At 46.0% G+C, this 16896-nt stretch overlaps 7 protein-coding genes across 7 annotated transcripts; 3 read left to right on the top strand and 4 right to left on the bottom strand.

The window, feature by feature from the left end:
• Positions 1-131: 131 nt before the first annotated feature.
• Positions 132-1504, bottom strand: V1508DRAFT_137985 (uncharacterized protein). Its single transcript, XM_066935993.1, has 3 exons — positions 1150-1504; positions 942-1084; positions 132-892 (listed from the first exon to the last, which is right to left on the bottom strand). The coding sequence occupies exons 1-3, from the start codon at positions 1193-1195 to the stop codon at positions 239-241; spliced, it is 843 nt and encodes a 280-aa protein (XP_066795591.1). The 5' UTR covers positions 1196-1504; the 3' UTR covers positions 132-238.
• Positions 1505-1813: 309 nt separating this feature from the next.
• On the bottom strand, positions 1814-2593 carry V1508DRAFT_404524 (uncharacterized protein; the record flags this gene model as incomplete). Its single annotated transcript, XM_066938634.1, has 1 exon — positions 1814-2593. The coding sequence occupies one exon, from the start codon at positions 2591-2593 to the stop codon at positions 1814-1816; it is 780 nt and encodes a 259-aa protein (XP_066795590.1).
• Positions 2594-3307: 714 nt separating this feature from the next.
• V1508DRAFT_418161 (ADP-ribosylation factor family-domain-containing protein) lies at positions 3308-4999 on the top strand. Its single transcript, XM_066940428.1, has 6 exons — positions 3308-3499; positions 3751-3806; positions 3871-3907; positions 4163-4169; positions 4227-4639; positions 4688-4999. The coding sequence occupies exons 2-6, from the start codon at positions 3759-3761 to the stop codon at positions 4726-4728; spliced, it is 546 nt and encodes a 181-aa protein (XP_066795589.1). The 5' UTR covers positions 3308-3499; positions 3751-3758; the 3' UTR covers positions 4729-4999.
• A 950-nt stretch (positions 5000-5949) lies between these two features.
• Positions 5950-9291, top strand: V1508DRAFT_418153 (adaptin N terminal region-domain-containing protein). Its single transcript, XM_066940427.1, has 4 exons — positions 5950-6163; positions 6275-6596; positions 6650-7027; positions 7084-9291. Exons 1-4 carry the CDS (start codon positions 6135-6137, stop codon positions 9142-9144), a joined length of 2790 nt encoding a protein of 929 aa, XP_066795588.1. The 5' UTR covers positions 5950-6134; the 3' UTR covers positions 9145-9291.
• A 166-nt stretch (positions 9292-9457) lies between these two features.
• V1508DRAFT_418149 (nucleophile aminohydrolase) lies at positions 9458-10688 on the top strand. Its single transcript, XM_066940426.1, has 4 exons — positions 9458-9693; positions 9766-9895; positions 9947-10472; positions 10542-10688. Exons 1-3 carry the CDS (start codon positions 9519-9521, stop codon positions 10422-10424), a joined length of 783 nt encoding a protein of 260 aa, XP_066795587.1. The 5' UTR covers positions 9458-9518; the 3' UTR covers positions 10425-10472; positions 10542-10688.
• Positions 10475-13654, bottom strand: V1508DRAFT_455990 (uncharacterized protein). The gene is made up of 2 exons (XM_066942637.1): positions 13190-13654; positions 10475-13135 (listed from the first exon to the last, which is right to left on the bottom strand). The coding sequence occupies exons 1-2, from the start codon at positions 13614-13616 to the stop codon at positions 10689-10691; spliced, it is 2874 nt and encodes a 957-aa protein (XP_066795586.1). The 5' UTR covers positions 13617-13654; the 3' UTR covers positions 10475-10688.
• An 861-nt stretch (positions 13655-14515) lies between these two features.
• On the bottom strand, positions 14516-16760 carry V1508DRAFT_137635 (amino acid permease-domain-containing protein). Its single transcript, XM_066935992.1, has one exon. The coding sequence runs from the start codon at positions 16357-16359 to the stop codon at positions 14617-14619; it is 1743 nt and encodes a 580-aa protein (XP_066795585.1). The 5' UTR covers positions 16360-16760; the 3' UTR covers positions 14516-14616.
• Positions 16761-16896: the final 136 nt, after the last annotated feature.

Here is a 16896-nt window from a genome sequence, read left to right as displayed (position 1 = left end):
CTTCATATTCGGGTCATTACATGAATCCAAACTATACCGAGAACGAATATATTAATGCCCAAATAGTAATAACCATGCAAATACGAAAAAAATTCCAAACTCCATATCCTATACTCTATAATCATATTTAAAGCCCCAAACGCACCAAATGCACCAAAATCCCTACAAATAATGCTACCAAAATATACAAGAGGGCAGATAGTTCAGATATTAAACAACAAAATGAGCTCCTCAGTCCTTATACTCTTGCGGCACGCGCAAGTCTGAACGTTAACTTGTGGTACAACCCCTTCACATTCTTGCTCAAGTTACTAGAGCTAAACAATCCTCTGCCTCGGTCTAGTCTGTCGGAGGCAGTGTCAGGAATGCTATAACGCTCGTACATATCCGCATATCCTCGTAGTCTCGGACTTTGATGAAGTCGTGGCCTCTCGTTATTGGCAGGCATCATTTGCGGATCGTAGATATATACGTCACTGGCCTTCTCGGCATGACTATCATCGTCTTCATCGTCTTCATCGTCTTCATCATATGCAATGGAATTAGCCGACGTTGCAATGGACTGATATCCACGGTCCTCATCCCCGATTCGCATTGCAATAGACGTCTGTTCGCCGGCATCCTTCTCTTCCCGCTTATCCTGCAAAGCGCGAGCAACCCAAGCAAGAACACGCCGTCGCGCAAACCATGTAGTCACAGCAGCTAAGACTAGAACAAAAAGTATAGCAACGACGAACGAAATCACAGTGCTCCACAATGTGATTGAAGAAACTGAGCAGCCCAATGCACGAGCACGAAACTCGTACCGTTCGGAAGAGAACGGGCAAATATCTCTGTCTCGGATGGCTGCCAGTATTCCAAGGTGCCCGGGATCGGGGACGCATACTTGTGACTATAACAATCAATTCCTGAAAAATACAAATCATCTGTTTAAGACGTACAAATGGACACCAACCACATGGCTGGGAAGTGCGTGCAGTGATACATTCTTGGCAGTTCGTTGAATATTGTAAACATTCGCGTATATAGCCATCTGGACTATCAACGCTCATAAGCTGTAGAGCTGCGTCTGTATGTGATGAGACTACGTAGATATTAGTTGTCAGCAGCGTTCCATCAATTATCATGCACCAAAGATCATTGACTCACTTGTGATGTTATCCAGCATGACGATGGTCTGCATCGTAGTATCCATATTTACCTGCCAACTCGATGTACAAACTTTTCTATAAATTGGACGTATAGAAGCAATGAAATTGCAAGGACGGTAGTGATAAGATCATGTCTTTAAACTGATAACAACGAAAAACAACATTACGGATGACGACTGATTACCGGATCACAAGATAGGTTTAGAGTTGGTATCAGTAACACCTTTGACGGCCGCATTCCCCCTGATTCTAGGACAAAAGCAGTTATGTTTAATCTATCATATAACATAAGCAAAGTTTCACTAGTTTGCAGCAGCAGGAAAACACGTAGGTTAATCACGCGAGAATAGCGGCGAACATATTGTATATTTTAGTCACATATCAGTTCACAGCTTTAAGCTATATTGCGCAAAATCTTTACATATTAAAGTGTACGGCGAATATAGCTGATATGATACAGATGCTTCTATTGCTCTGGCTATATAATAAGTCATAGGCTGACGTACTGCGATATTTACATACCTGGTAACGAGCGAATTGGCCAAAAATTGCTCACATTACAAAAGTCCCACATATTCGTCCTGACACTACACATCATAAACGGAGACAAAATATCAAACCGAGTCTCAGGGTTACGAGGAGCCAATATGAACGCGCAGAAGCTAACCAAACCCCGCCCATTCAATACAAAAACTAACGAAATCATCGTCCGTTTCGCTACCTTCGCCATCATTTGTCTGCGATGGTCTGAGAACGGCAGATTTATCCTGACAATCAGGAGGCAAACGACCGCCAACCATCCATGCCTTTTTCACCCCTGTGCCTAATCGGCCGGACCCAACTAATTCGAGGAGTGAAAACTCCTCGTCGTATCCGACACCACGGACCAGATAATGAGAATGGTAGCGCAAAGGATCACCAGGATACGCAAGGAACTGCGATCCAAACCTTAAGCCTGGAGAAATAAAGTACCCTTTCTGGTGGAGATACTTGTATACATGAAACCTAGGTGTATCATAGATTGCACTGACCGATGACTCTGGTAGCGCATATTTGTCCGTAATTGATACCGTCGGCGTAATGTATGATGCTAGCGCCCCCTGTGACTCAGACTCCGTAGACTCGAGCTCATTAATCTTCAGTTTAGCAACGGCTTCGTCGATATTATTCTCGTCAACCGCAAGAATAGTTCTATGACTTAATGCTTCGTCGATGATGCGAGCCACGCCCTGTTGCACAAGCAGAGCAACTTCTTCGGGCATCAGCTGCACTGGAAGACCAAGAAATACGCTTTGCTGCGGCACTTGAGGTAACGTGCCGACCAAAATACCTGCGACGTGATGGTCATTGCGAACCCGCTTCACGGCGTCAATATCAAAAACGAAGTACTCTCCATCTATAACGCTAATGCATATCAAATCAGCTGCATCATCTTCCACCATCTAATCAATAGTTAGTATCCTGCTGCTACAGAGCGTATCCAATTGTGCTGCGAATGATAATAAATCATAGTAGACAGTTACAACATGCATGCAGTTTTAGCCGAAGCCAAACCACACCCTTCAGGGGATTGACAGATTATAAGTTGGTTTTAATCATATGTGCGTAGGCGCAGTGTCCTGAACGTCGCAATTGCTTACCTATTGTGTTTTCTTCTGCTGATACCGAAGCTGGTCTTCGTAAATCGAGGGCCTGCAAAACCATTAGCAACAACTTAATAAATACCATGTCACGCTCAATGTGTGTCTATTTTACACAAGGATAGTTCAGAGCTTCTTAGAGGATATTTGCCTATCTCATTGAAGTTATTTCCTCAGGCGAATGAAAAGTCTCATCATACATCCATTCCAGGCATAGCGCGATATATTATGCGTTAAATAAATGCTTACCTTTTAATCAACAAGCACCTACGAGTCCGCTTTTCTTGATGGAGAAGTGATCATAGATGCGCAGAAACGAAAAACCACGAAAAAGTTTACCACTGGATTCGAGATTATTTTTTCCTATAAGGTAGCCTGTGATCCGAGCGGCTACCAAACACAATCTGTGAGTTTGTGATCACGATTGACGACAAATAGTATCGCTGGGCGATGGGTGTCTACAGTTAGACGACGTTCGCACTGACAGTCGCATTAAAATGCTGGTGGTAGACACCGGATTCAAGGGAGGCAGGTTTGAGCAACCGCCGTCCACGCGCCCCCTTCCTGTTGGTAATACCCGCTGCTGCCACCGTCGTCTTTTTCTTCTACAGCGCTCCCCCAATTCAATCACCTTCCTAGTCGGTACACGCTGCCCTCATTCGGCCCCGAATCCTATCTTTCGTTTCTATCTAGCGACTCAGGCCAATTGTACGTACTTTCTGTTTTTGTTATTAGTCTGACCGTGGCGGTGATGGCGATGCCATATTTAGTGACTGCTGCTATCTGCCAGCTGTTTACTTTTCTGCAACCATCCATCCACCCTCGAGTCCATCAACCTCCCCTAGTCTTCATCTATCCGTTTTGAATTGCGTTTGTCTTCATTTGCTTCGATTGCTCGATTGCTAACATTGTGGTACGCTGGCGTCGAACACGACGTGCCGCGTACGACCAATTTATAGATTGCAGCATGGGTTTGTCTATTTCTAAGCTTCTCCAGGGTCTTTTTGGCCGAAAGGTACGTGCATCGATCCATTATATAACCGTCCACATTCAATTGCTCACATCACTTGTCGTTTTAGGAGATGAGGATATTGATGGTCGGTCTTGATGCTGCTGGTGAGTTGTTTTCCGATTAATCCCCCCGAGGCACGAGGCTGCACGCCCGGCTTATACAGGTTGACATTCGCATTCATCACCACATCATACTGTCTTATCGCAAATATTTAAGTATTTCTCTACACAGTTGATCATATAAGATGAATTGCGGTGTGATTGGTGATGAATTACGGTGGTCATTTGGGGCGGTAAGGTTTCTTACTGTTGCCGTGGATGCTGACGTGTAATGCGCTCTTTGCGCTGTTTATCACTAAGGCAAAACGTGAGTGTATAATTGCTTTATTACATATTCAGTGGGGGATTTTAACGATTGATGCAGCACTATTCTGTACAAATTGAAGCTAGGTGAAATTGTCACCACTATTCCCACAATCGGTTTCAACGTCGAGACCGTTGAGTACAAGAACATTTCATTCACAGTTTGGGACGTCGGTGGACAGGACAAAATTCGTCCTCTCTGGCGCCATTACTTCCAGAACACTCAGGGTATCATTTTCGTTGTCGACAGTAACGATAGAGAACGAATGTCTGAGGCCCGTGAGGAGCTCCAGAGAATGCTTAACGAGGATGAGCTCCGAGATGCTCTTCTTTTGGTCTTTGCCAACAAGCAGGATCTGCCGAATGCCATGAATGCTGCAGAGATCACAGAGAAGCTTGGCCTCCACTCTCTTAGACAACGAGCGTGGTATATCCAGGCGACTTGTGCTACCAGCGGTGATGGTTTATACGAAGGTAGGTTTATCGATAGCATTTGGTACATTTTAGTTTAACTGTAATTAGGTTTGGAATGGTTGAGCACAAACCTCCGTAAGCGTTCATAAAGCATAAAATACCACTAATTGGTCCGGTTTTATATAGTTACAGTCATTATTGTTACGTTCTATAGTGTTCCATTCTATATTTTTATTATTAGCAGCAATTTATGTTTCATTGATTTGTTTAAGCGTGTTTCAGTTAAGCGTTGTCTGCGTTACTTAAAATGTTGTATTAATTTCGTTACATTGCACAGCTAAACATGTTATGCGGAGTTTGCAACTGTGGAAGTCCAATGTCATTTTGTGCAAAGTCAATGTCCAATCGCAAATTGAGACCTAAGAATTCACAGTCTAATGGTGCAGCAATAAATGCCTGCTCGCATCCTAACTACAAACACCTGCTGGCCAATTACAACTGCCACATTCTCCATGGGCCTTCGAGTGTCTCTCTAGAATGGACTTGGACGCATGCCCTGAGGAATTTACTCTCACTGTTGCGTTGCGTCGTCTGTGTAGTATTCATATTGACGTTCGACTACGACAGATCTCCAGTGAGACATTTCCAAAAAGAGGCACTAATCTGTACAAACATACACTTACAGGTCCATGCAACGTATGTGGCCCATCTCATGAGTGAGGATGGGATATTACATACGTCGTGCAGTACTGGACGCCTTGTCCCTTAGAGCCGCCAACTGCTCGTGCCAACATGTGTCGTTCAATGTCAAGAAATTGCGAGCTGCATAGGCAGAGCCATATGCCGGTCTGGAACATCTGTAGTAACTGAGGCGTGACAGACATGTGTACCTCAGAATCACAGCTCCTGGATATGGTTTCGTGCAAACACTCATCTGTAATAGGATACCTATATACCTATTACCTTACTTCCAAAACCAATTAATATACGCATAAGGCATTGAAGCTTTGCAAATAATGCGAACACGTGGCACAGATGTAATTCCTCCTGTCTCATCGACGATTCTTTCAGGCGCAAGTTACTAAAAGATATCTTCAGTATTATTGCAGGTAACCAATATAGGAGTTTGTATAACTCAACATTATTATTATGTAGGAAAGACGGCGGTCCTGAACGATATGATCTTTAAGCCTAAAGCTAATCTAGTGGTGCGCACTATGTGATTATTGTTGGCGTGATTACAATCGTAGACGTCGATTTGTGGTGCGGTTGATAGCGCAAGCGTCGAGATAGTTGGGTATCTACGCCTAACCGTAGCAAACTTTAGAATGCTTCCGGCCGCTGCACGAGACGTTCCTGTCCGAGCTTCAGTGAGACGCACAGCTTATCTTCCTCGAACACTCGGTGGGTTGTTACTGCGTCAGTTGGTACCCTTTTGACGACATTTGTTTATTGTTTAGTTTGGTATATAGTTGTTGCATTGTTATAGTTGCAGTTGGTATCGGCAATAGTCCATGGCATTTTGGGCACACGCATTTAGAAATCATTAGGAATCATGTCAACGCGAGTAAAGAAGACGCCATTGTAAGTATTTGTGTTAGCTGGGCCAATTACTTTCATTGGTTTGCTCAATGGAGAACTGCTCTATGAATATACTACTGCTGACGGGGATGTACGGATGCTAATGGGGTATAGGTTTAAGAAGTCGCTGCACGACTTAATACGCGGCATTCGTGGCTGCAAGGATGAGGAGGCGACGGACAAATATGTCCGAAGTGCGATATCAGAATGTCGGCAAGAGGTGCTCTCACAGGACATGGATGTCAAGACGATGGCGGTGTTGAAACTGGCATACCTACAGATGTTTGGACACGATATGACTTGGGCATCATTTAATGTACTTGAGGTTATGTCGTCGCCAAAGTTCGTACAGAAGAGAATTGGCTATCTGGCTGCCATGCAGAGTTTTGGAGTGGATACGGATGTGTTGATGCTTGCTACGAATATGTTGAAGAAGGTGAGAATATGGAGTTCAGTTTAATGAGAGGAATTATTGACTTTTGGATGCAGGATCTGGCGTCCTCTAATCATCTTGATGTTGCCATGGCCATTAGTGGACTCTCAAACATTGTCTCACCGAGTTTAGCACGCGACCTGGCCGAAGATCTTATAAAGATGATGAATCACTCAAAGCCATACGTGCGGAAGAAAGCAGTCTTGGTTATGTACAAGATCTTTCTGCAATTCCCCGAGGCATTGCGAACGTCATTTCCAAGACTACGTGAGAAACTTGAAGATCCCGAGATATCGGTCGTTTCAGCCACTGTTAATGTCATCTGTGAGCTTGCAAAGAAGCATCCCAAGAACTATCTTCCACTTGCACCTCAATTATTCAACATTCTTACCACATCCTCAAACAATTGGATGCTGATCAAGATTATCAAACTTGTAAGCACGATAAAATTGATGTAGGAAGGTATGGATTGCTGATCTTACCGTGATAGTTTGCATCTCTGGCTCCAATTGAACCACGACTAAAAGCAAAGCTCATCCCGCCAATTACAAACATCATACAGACAACCACTGCTATGTCTCTTTTATATGAATGTATCAATTGCATCGTGTCTGGTGGTATGCTCAGCAAAGAAGACGAACAGCTTGCTACAATGTGCGTCGGCAAACTTCGTATATTTTTTGAAGAGACGGATCAGAATCTCAAATTCGTCGGTTTATTGGCATATAACAAGATCGTTCTTACGCACCCACTTCTCGTCGCTCAGAACGCTGATGTTATCATGGACTGCATGGATGATCCAGATTTGTCTATTCGTGAGCGAGCCGTCGAGCTTGTGGTATACCTCGTCAATACGGACACACTGTTCGACGTTGTTAAGAGGTTGATGTTACAGTTAATTCCGCAGTCTCGAGACCAAGTATTGCCCGAACATTACCGAGTTGAAGTCGTTCGTCGCATTCTAGACATGTGTTCCAACAATACATACTCGAATGTAACAAATTTCGAATGGTACGTGGCTGTTCTTGTTGATCTTGTCAAGATCACAGAAGGTGTAAAAGATATTGGAGCGGAGATCGGCGTGGAGCTTCAAAATGTCGCTGTTCGAGTTCGTTCGGTTCGCGATTACGCCGTGGGCGCTTCGGCGCGAATGGTAACGGACAAGGATGTCATGATTAAGAACCCCGGAGTTCTTAAATACGCCGGATGGATTGCTGGCGAATATGCGATTTACCTGGACAACCCAGAAATTATTCTTAACGCAATGATTCATATTGAGCCACAAACCCTATCCGATGATACGGAAGCTGTGTATATTCAAGCAATTCCGAAGATCTACAGCCAATACGCCGGAACAGATCGTATTCCATGGACCCACTCGCGCGCACAAGAGATACTTCAATTGACTGAGAATATCGTGGCATATCTTGAGAAATACTCCACCTCTATGGACATTGAAGTGCAGGAACGCTCCGTTGAGTTTTTGGAGCTGTTCAGATTGATTGCATTGGCTATCAAGGAGCGACCAGACGATAATTCGGATTTGACGCCACCAGCCTTGATTTCCCAGGCAATGCCCTCAATGTTCAATCTATGGGAACTCAATCCCGTCTCGGCTAAGGCGCAAAAGCGGATTCCAATTCCAGAAGGGCTTGATCTGGATGAGGAGTTTAATGCGCCGGTCGTGTATTCGGAGTCCGAAAACGAGGAGGAAGCGTTATTAAGAGAGCAGATTATGAAGCAGCAACAGTTGAATTCTGGCAAGAATATTAATTCCGCCGCAGCGAGTACTACTGTTAACGCCAAAAGTAAGAAATCAAAGTCAACTCGAGACGGTGCCTCATCAGAGTCGGAAGACGAGGAAGAAATGGAGCGGCGTCGACAGGAGCGACGACGGCGTCAAGCCGAAGATCCATTTTACATTTTGGAGTCTGACAAAGTTGCTTCGAAATCTCGCAAGCAGAGACAGGATTCGTCGTCATCCGAGCTGTCTGGTCCTGATGACCCCATGAAGAATGAGAAGCTTGACATCGATTCTATTCCGATCATGAAGCTTGAGATCGCATCTATCGCTGCGCCACTGACGAAGAAGAAGTCTAGGCGACATCGTACTCAGCCTGCACATGTTGAGATTGCGACGGAGGAGACGTTTGGCGACGAAAATGCTGCAACTGGTGTTCATCCGGATGAAGCCGCACAGCGAAGAAGTTCGGCTCGTGCTACATCTCACAAGAAAAGCATTTTACGTGTCGATGCTCGTGGATTGGAGAACTATGATTTGGATAGCCCCGATGAAGATGAGGCTGATAGACAGGAGGTCGAGAAATTCAAGGCCGAAATTTTGGAAGCGCGGAAGAAGGCGGCTAAGGCTGCTGAAGAGGAAGTCAGGGCGACTCATATCGTCGTCAAGAAAAAGAAAAAGAAGGCAAAAGTAGTCAAAAAGATCAAGAAGAGAGACGAGAAGAATGACACACCCACTGAAATGCCAGCGGAGGAGGAGAAGACTGACGAGAATACCGAAGAGAAGGCGGTGGAGAATGCGGAAGGCTAGGAGACATAATTAGGACATTGCGCGTGCCAACTACGAATGTATTAAACTCATCAACATATTTAATTGAGAATTTACTAGCGTTTGTAAACGAGTACTGTGGCATACATAGAACCTATGACTAAATAAATTATCCTCGGTGATATGAAATCTAAGAGCGACTAAGGATAAGTACAATCTCGGAAATGTATTCGTTGTTTTCGACGAGGCCAGTTTCTAGCATATTGCAAACTGATTCTCACGTCAGTATGATGACCGCGGTTAGGGTAGTACACTATATGTCAGCGCGCGCTCTGCTGGCTCTCGCTGCCCAGGATCTCACTTCAACGCAATCCGCCATCTTCACTCATAATTTCATTTAAATCTTATAATTTGCGATGGATCATATGCCAGAGAACTGGGGTCGACCTCGGTCGGAAATATACGGCGTGTACAATTCGGCAATCCACAACGCCGGTCCAGCGACTCACACGCAACAGCCATCTATCACTGGTACCAGTGTTATCGCCCTCAAATATAATAAGGGTGTCATGCTCGCTGCTGATAACTTAGGTGAGTGTTGGCGATATTACTGAATGTGAATCGTGTGCGGATGTGATGAGCATGGTACTGATTTGTAAATAGCATCGTATGGATCACTGGCGCGGTTCACTGATCAGGAGCGACTTATCAAGGTCGGCAAGGAGACTGTTGTTGGAATCAGCGGCGACGTGTCAGATATGCAATACATTGAACTTCTCCTCGAACGGTTAATGTGAGTAACAAATCTATTTCATTCGTATGGTGTCGCTAACATTTCACACAGAATTGAGGACAACTACGAGCAAGACGGGCATAATCTCCGAGCACCACATATTTACGAATATCTCTCTCGAGTGATGTACAATCGTCGCAGCAAGGTCGATCCCCTTTGGAACGCGATTCTTGTTGCGGGTAAAAAAGACGATGGATCGCCATTCCTTGCCTACGTTGATCTGCTGGGTGTCACGTACACCTCTCCCTCTATCGCGACCGGTTTCGGAGCCTACCTTGCCGTTCCATTGCTTAGAAAGATCGCTTCGGATGATGGCGACGAGAAGAATATTACTGAAGAGCAGGCTCGGGCTGCTATTGATGAGTGCATGAAAGTTCTGTTCTATAGAGATGCGCGAAGTTTGGACAAGTATAGTGTTGCCACCGTTACAACGGATGGCGAGGTTACCATTGAACAGAACGTTAGATGTAAGGATATGAGTTGGCGATTTGCTGAGCATATTCATGGGTATGGCACACAGAAGATGTAGACCGAATTAGGATTTGCTGGGTTGCGTGTAGTATACAATGCACGAATGGTATCTCTCATTACTTCTTAATTGCGAATTAGACTAAATTGCTTTGGACAGCATTAATCTTTTGTTTAGTCTAACTGTACATTTCCAACACGGTAGTGGTCAAAACAACCTGCAATTTAACCCGATGACAAAAAACAACCTGTTACTGCTTATTGCCAGTCATATGCTACAAATTCTATCGTACATTCTATTAATCGACATCAAATCTGTACCGCATCATATAGGAATATCTTCACCAAGCCCTCGATCATCATCCCACAACCCGGGATTAGTACCTGTCAAGCCATCGTCGACTTCAATGCGATAAACCCCATCAACAGGTTGACCGTAGACAAGAGTCTTGTAAATACAAGTATACGCCTCTGAACCCCAATTTTGTGTGAACCTGAAGAACACGTTATTTATCGCGACTCTTTTAAGAACTCGAGCGACTGGGCGTGCAAATCTGAACGACTGCAGGTGGAACGGTCCGTGGATATCATAAGTAAACCTCCCGACCATAATATACTTATCCATGGCCATGCACGACTTTCGATTCGCGCCGATGTCGGCTTCTGGCCCCTTTGATGCCTTTATCTCAATGCGATCACCGCCTTCTTTCACGTCAATCAGTCGGTTAGAATAAACTCCATCCATCGCATCACACATTTCCGACCGCTCCTTGTCATTGCTCACTTCCACCCAAAATTCGAACTCCTTGGGAGCACTCCGCACATCCCTTGCCAAGCTCTTTGGTATATGATTAATAGCGATTTCGTCGGCGTAGATCCACTCAGATAGACGAATTCCCAGAGTGCCCTCTTGTCCAGGAAATGCCCAGCAACGCCCTAACGCGATCTCCGGATCGAGCGCTTCCGATGGGGTTGGAATATCTTTTGACAAGAACGAGGACAGCGCGTTCCATGATCCAGATCCACCGCCATATGGATCAAAATTTGCAGATGTTGTGAACGGATTTGAACGTGCGCCGGATTTGAAGTCAGCGAAGTCGTGCTTGCGAGCCAGTCCGTCCTGGAATCGCATCAGCGCCTCGTCGATAAGCGTATCAATCGCGGACTGAGTTAAATTCAACGAAGATCCGGTGCTACCACTGACACTACCTGCAAATGATGCCTTCGCAATTGAGTCCTTAACCAGTCTTTCAAGTTCGCCTTCAGAATTGCGAAGCTTGTGAACAAACTCACTTTTGACGCCGTCCATCTCTCTTCGGAGGAGGTCCAAGAAAAACTCTTTGGACACAAACGTATCCCTGTCGTCAAGGTTGTCGTAATAACCCTGAATATGGGAGTCGACGAAACGATTCAACGTCTCCTCGTTCCTAATCAGAAATTGGTCCCACGACATGCTGTTCTCCTCTTTCTTCTCCGTCTTCGAAAAGAAGTTGCGAATTTTCGCGAGTTGCGACTTGGATTCCTCCATTTCCGTTTTGGTAGGAAATGCAGCTTGCAAATACTTCCAAAATTCCGGTGTAATGTACACTGATCCGTCATCCTCGAACCTCACTGGTAGCCGTTCCGGCAAGATTTTGTCAACAGCATTTATCGCCGATTCCTGCACTATGGATGCAATCCTAGAGAGCGTATTGTCGACTCGAGATTCAAGGTCCATCAAGCTCGAACTCACGGACTGGATCCTTGAGTCGTGGGATTCCACCTTGCCTTCCAGTGACTTGAGCTGCTCTTTAACTGATGCGACGACTGTACTACTCTCTTTCAGCAACGTAAATATATTCACGACCTGTGCGTCAAGACTCAGCAACCGACTATTGACGTCGCTTTCGATAGCATATACACTCTCCGTTAATTTGCCTACTGCTTCTTCAGCATCTTCATGCCGCGATTGAAAATTTCTAAATGCCGCACTCAGCGCTGAGTAGGACTCCTGCGCCGCGGCAGCGGACCTTGAGGACTCAGATTTAAAATGTTTAAACTCATCCGTCGAGGCGACTTGCTGCAACAACGAGGACTTGACTGCATCCTGTATGCCGTTGAATTTAGCCTCTTGGGCCTTAATATACTGGACATAGTCGTTCTTGAAAGTCTGCGATGCAGAAGAAATCGTTGCAAGCTTTGTTTCCAGATCTAACAATCGAATAATAACCTCTTCGTTTGTTTCTGGTGCTCCTAGAGGAACGTCGTAAGACGGGAAAATGGACTGGAGTTTGTCCACTACTGTTCCGGAATTGAAAGATACGGCGACTAAATTGGCACCGACTGCGGCGAGTACAATAAATAACGACAATAGTAAGAAGTTTTTTGAGAACACCGGAGCAAATAGGCTTCTTGCATACATCAGCAATGTAAATAATTGAACCTTTAATAAAGATCCAATTACAAGAACCTGATCGCCGACTCCGGCTGTCTCGGGCAACTCCTGATCACTTTGCTGATCCTCTTCATTGACCTGCGAGATGCCTCTGTCTAGTGTAGTTATGAGAGTGTTGTCTATGGAAGCATTTATTCCGATCCGTGCGTACGCAGCTTCTTCTTCACGGAAACTGTAGTTGGGGTCCATCTCCGGTGAAACTTGCCGTGAAGGTTGTGGTGTGGAGTCACCGGAACCTGAATATCTTAAACTAAGCCGCGGTGATCGACGAGAATAACTTGATTTACTTCCATTTGAGTTACTTGACGCGACAAGGCTCTCTTTATCCGATTCGTCTGCTAATAACTGCACGTTAGCACACCGTACCAGATTCGAAACCAACTTCAACATACCGATCGATCTAGCAACACTAGAGCTCCGTAATGACCTCTTCCGCTCATTCGTTTCATTTTCATTCTGCTCACTCAGCGGTCTCGTCTTTCTCGTCGACCGCGTAGCCGATCGGGTACTATACACATGCACATCTTGTTCTGGCTCGGGCGTGCGATGAACCCCCCTCGCCCTCGACGCCATTACATTCTCTTGCGCAACGGGAATACTCTCCAACAAGTCTGTTTCCTCTGTTTCCTTTTCGTATACTAGAGGCCGTCCGCGCTCTGTGAAAGAAGAAAGCGATGCCGCAGCAGCTGCGGCAGCAGTAGTGCGCTCCACCTGACTTTGACGACGGCCCGGTGGCGCGGACGGTAAGTTAGGTGGAACTACTGGCTGACGCCGATTTGTGCGAATTCTGCGAGTGCCTACCGGGGTTGTTGTGAACATCTCCCGATGGGCAAGTTGTGGTTGCTGGTGTGTTGTTGTAGTGAATGATGCGGTTGTTGGAGACACGCGTGGGATTGTTTTGGAGTTAGGATGCTGGCTGGCACGGGACCCTTACGTTGACGTCATGCGAGTGACAGCATCTAACGGCCTGCAACAAAACTTTACATACACTTATACTCATAGACGGTTCTACTGGAACCGACCATACTCTGCTAAAACCAATTCTTTATAATTCATATTACCTGGCTGGTTGTATTGTCCCTGTAAAAAACGATATATTACAATGGTTATTCTTGATTTTCACCTCATACAGGATATGTGACTATATCAATCAGAGAACAGCGATTAGATGTCATCATATTCAGTGCTGATATGCATAGCACTAGAAATATTTGGTGTTGCACTAATGCAACATTGACGAATCATACGCCGATTGCGAGAGCTATGTACACCTAATACAGCACAACTAGTGTCAGGCATATCGTGGTGTCAACGGAGCGTGAGTATTTGTTGATATACAGTAATAGGCAATGCTGCCAGTTCAACACTTGCCCGCGAATACGAGAATACAATCATGAAGAAATCTGGATAGCTAATTGCGATCAACGCTCCCATATGGTATATAAAGCCAGATCCGAACAAATTTCCTTTGCCCGACATTGTCGATGCGGTGGTAGAAGTACAAAGACGACGAAGGATACTGTGGGTAAACCTGCATCCCGTCTGAAGCTTCGATCATCAACCAACCGCAGGTCAGATACAGATGAATGAGGACACAAAGTAATCCCCTCACGTTCATTCAATTGTCACAAAATATTACATACTCCATATTTCTACTTTAAACCTCATCCACAATAGTCAACTACCGTTCATAGCGAAAACATTGTCATAAATAACAAGTCATCCTGCTCAAACGCCACTTTAGCATTCGCGCGGTCTTTCTGCAGCAAGGCTATTCCATATCTTGCCGATCGCGTTTTATCCCACTCCCAGTTTCCTATCAGCACCAGAACATACAGACTCTGTACGCGACACTACACTGTTTCAATGCCAGGCGCTCTGCCTGTAATTCTTCAATAAGGGTAGCACAATCCACCTCGCGTCGTCCACTAACCAAATCCGCCAGTGAAGGTCTAACAAACTTTGTCTTCCATACAATTTTATGCACGACAAAAAAACAGAGGACCACGGGCACCGCGAGATAAGATTGAAAGAAATCCTTGACATTGGTCGAGCCAGTATGTGGTGCGATTGCGATCCAAAATTGAGAGATTAGGACTAGGACGTTGAGGAATAGGCCGAGGTAGGAGCCAATTACGCCTGGTTGGGACTTGAACTCGAGTTCGTGGAGGGTGTGCCCCTGGACTTTCCACGCGCGGCGGAAGAGGATGTGGGCAAGACATACAGAGCTCCATGTGAATATGGACGAGAGGCCGGATAAGGCGAGAAGCCAGTTGAAGATCTCGCCTTCGGCGGGGGAGGAGGAGATAAATGCGAGCAGACCGAAGCTAGAGGTCACGATTATGGCCACAAGTGGACGACCGCCTTTGTCGATATACGAGAGGAATTTGGGGGCGAAGCCCATTTCGGAGAGGGAGGTCAGCGTGCGGGAGCAGCCGTACACAGCAGAATTTCCGACTGACAGCACAGCGATCAGTATTACGACGTTCATGACAGATGGGAGGCCAGAGATGCCAGCGTTCTCGATCGCGATAACGAATGGCGAGGCGGCGGCGTCGACTTCTGACGTTGCGCCTAGTAGCTGCAGGTTGTTGTAGGGAACAAGAAGGCCGACGAGTGTCAGAGAAACAATGTAGAAAAGAGTGATTCGCCAGAAGACTTGTTTGACAGCAGATGGAAGCGTCTTGCGTGGGTTAACTGTCTCCGCCGCGGCAAGACCAATGAGTTCGGTGCCAGAGAACGCAAAAGCAGCAGTGACGAATACAGAACAGAGACCCTTGAATCCATGGTTGAACGCTCCAGGATCGTGCCAGTACTTGCCGCCTATATAACCACCCACAGGACCGCCGCCGCAAACGAGCACAATGCTGAGAATACTAAACCCAATAACAGCAATGACCTTGATAAGCGAAAACATAAACTCGGCTTCGCCGTAGCCCTTGACACCAAAGAGATTTATAGCAACTATTACGACCCAGAAGACCGCGATCCAAACAGCGTTGTTGACTCTCACGTGCCAGTACTGCAGCGTGATGGACGCCGCCACAAGTTCAAGTGGAAAACAGACGAGCCATTGCAACGCGTAGTTCCAACCCATGGCAAACCCCCAGGCCGGGTCAATGAAGCGGGTAGAATATGTCGAGAACGATCCTGCGACGGGGAAAACGACAGCGAGCTCGCCGAGGGCGTGGACGACGGTGTACAACATGAGACCGATGATGCCAAAGGCGATCAAGAGCGCGGCGGGCCCACCGTCATTGAGTGCCTTGCCTGAGTTGACAAATAGTCCAGTGCCGATCGAGCCGCCGATTGCGATCATCTGGATATGTCGGCTCTTGAGACAGCGTGCCAGTGGCGAATTTGCCGTGCGCTTGACGGCGACTTCCATGTCGTAGCCATCAGTGTTGGATATACAGTCGGACCTGGCGAGATAGACCTCGTTCGGGCGGAAGGAGTCGACGAACCTGCCCCATGCCGAAGCCGGAGAACCTGTAGCACACGGAGAAACGGTCTCAATCGAACAGGACCCAACGTCAAGAGACTCCTTGTATTCAGAAAACATCTGAGTGAGTAAAGTAGTGTGTTGTTAGCCGAGGCTAGTGTCAGGAGTGCGAGTTCGGAACAGGGAAATGAGAATGCTCGGCGGATGAGAAATTGGAACCGAACTTATACTCATGGATATCGCATAACTATTGCGAAATTGGAAAGAACTCCGTCCTTGTAACTGGATTTCCAATAAGGAATATGACAAGGAGATATCGATTGATGATAGGATGTGATGATAAGATGACAATAACAAGGACTTTCTAAGTCGGTGGGGGCCGCGGCCGCCCTCTACAGAATGTTCGGATTTCCGACAAATTGCTTGGCTAGTTGTTCGACGTGTGACGCAACTATAAAATCGCTGATATCGATAAGCTTAATCACATTGATACGATGACACCCCGCGCATGTCATTTGGTGGATGATACGGTGGGGGCCACACGACTCGTCCGAATCCAAATCACGATGAATTAGTAACCCCAAAAGCGCCGAGGCAGTTTTGGCAGTATTACTTTACTTTATGTCTCGAAGAGTGCGACAACTCCGCCCGACAAAA

Source organism: Lipomyces doorenjongii, assembly GCF_038497915.1.
Source record: "Lipomyces doorenjongii strain NRRL Y-27504 unplaced genomic scaffold V1508scaffold_27, whole genome shotgun sequence".
Lineage (NCBI taxonomy): Eukaryota > Fungi > Ascomycota > Lipomycetes > Lipomycetales > Lipomycetaceae > Lipomyces > Lipomyces doorenjongii.
Note: the sequence above shows the minus strand (reverse complement) of the source record. Positions and strands in the feature narration are given on the sequence as shown.

Bases quoted from the DNA above. Each gene is read 5' to 3' on its own strand.
- V1508DRAFT_418161 (XM_066940428.1), top strand. From the start codon at position 3,759: ATGGGTTTGTCTATTTCTAAGCTTCTCCAGGGTCTTTTTGGCCGAAAG. The intron at 3,807-3,870 runs GTACGTGCATCG...TTGTCGTTTTAG, and splicing joins AGGGTCTTTTTGGCCGAAAG to GAGATGAGGATATTGATGGT. The intron at 4,640-4,687 runs GTAGGTTTATCG...AACTGTAATTAG, and splicing joins CGGTGATGGTTTATACGAAG to GTTTGGAATGGTTGAGCACA.
- V1508DRAFT_137635 (XM_066935992.1), bottom strand. From the start codon at position 16,359: ATGTTTTCTGAATACAAGGAGTCTCTTGACGTTGGGTCCTGTTCGATT.
- V1508DRAFT_418149 (XM_066940426.1), top strand. From the start codon at position 9,519: ATGGATCATATGCCAGAGAACTGGGGTCGACCTCGGTCGGAAATATAC. The intron at 9,694-9,765 runs GTGAGTGTTGGC...ATTTGTAAATAG, and splicing joins GCTCGCTGCTGATAACTTAG to CATCGTATGGATCACTGGCG. The intron at 9,896-9,946 runs GTGAGTAACAAA...CATTTCACACAG, and splicing joins CTTCTCCTCGAACGGTTAAT to AATTGAGGACAACTACGAGC.
- V1508DRAFT_455990 (XM_066942637.1), bottom strand. From the start codon at position 13,616: ATGTTCACAACAACCCCGGTAGGCACTCGCAGAATTCGCACAAATCGG. The intron at 13,136-13,189 runs GTATGTTGAAGT...TGCAGTTATTAG, and splicing joins TAGTGTTGCTAGATCGATCG to CAGACGAATCGGATAAAGAG.
- V1508DRAFT_137985 (XM_066935993.1), bottom strand. From the start codon at position 1,195: ATGGATACTACGATGCAGACCATCGTCATGCTGGATAACATCACAA. The intron at 1,085-1,149 runs GTGAGTCAATGA...ATATCTACGTAG, and splicing joins CATGCTGGATAACATCACAA to TCTCATCACATACAGACGCA. The intron at 893-941 runs GTACGTCTTAAA...TGATTGTTATAG, and splicing joins CATGTGGTTGGTGTCCATTT to TCACAAGTATGCGTCCCCGA.
- V1508DRAFT_418153 (XM_066940427.1), top strand. From the start codon at position 6,135: ATGTCAACGCGAGTAAAGAAGACGCCATT. The intron at 6,164-6,274 runs GTAAGTATTTGT...AATGGGGTATAG, and splicing joins CGAGTAAAGAAGACGCCATT to GTTTAAGAAGTCGCTGCACG. The intron at 6,597-6,649 runs GTGAGAATATGG...TTTTGGATGCAG, and splicing joins CTACGAATATGTTGAAGAAG to GATCTGGCGTCCTCTAATCA.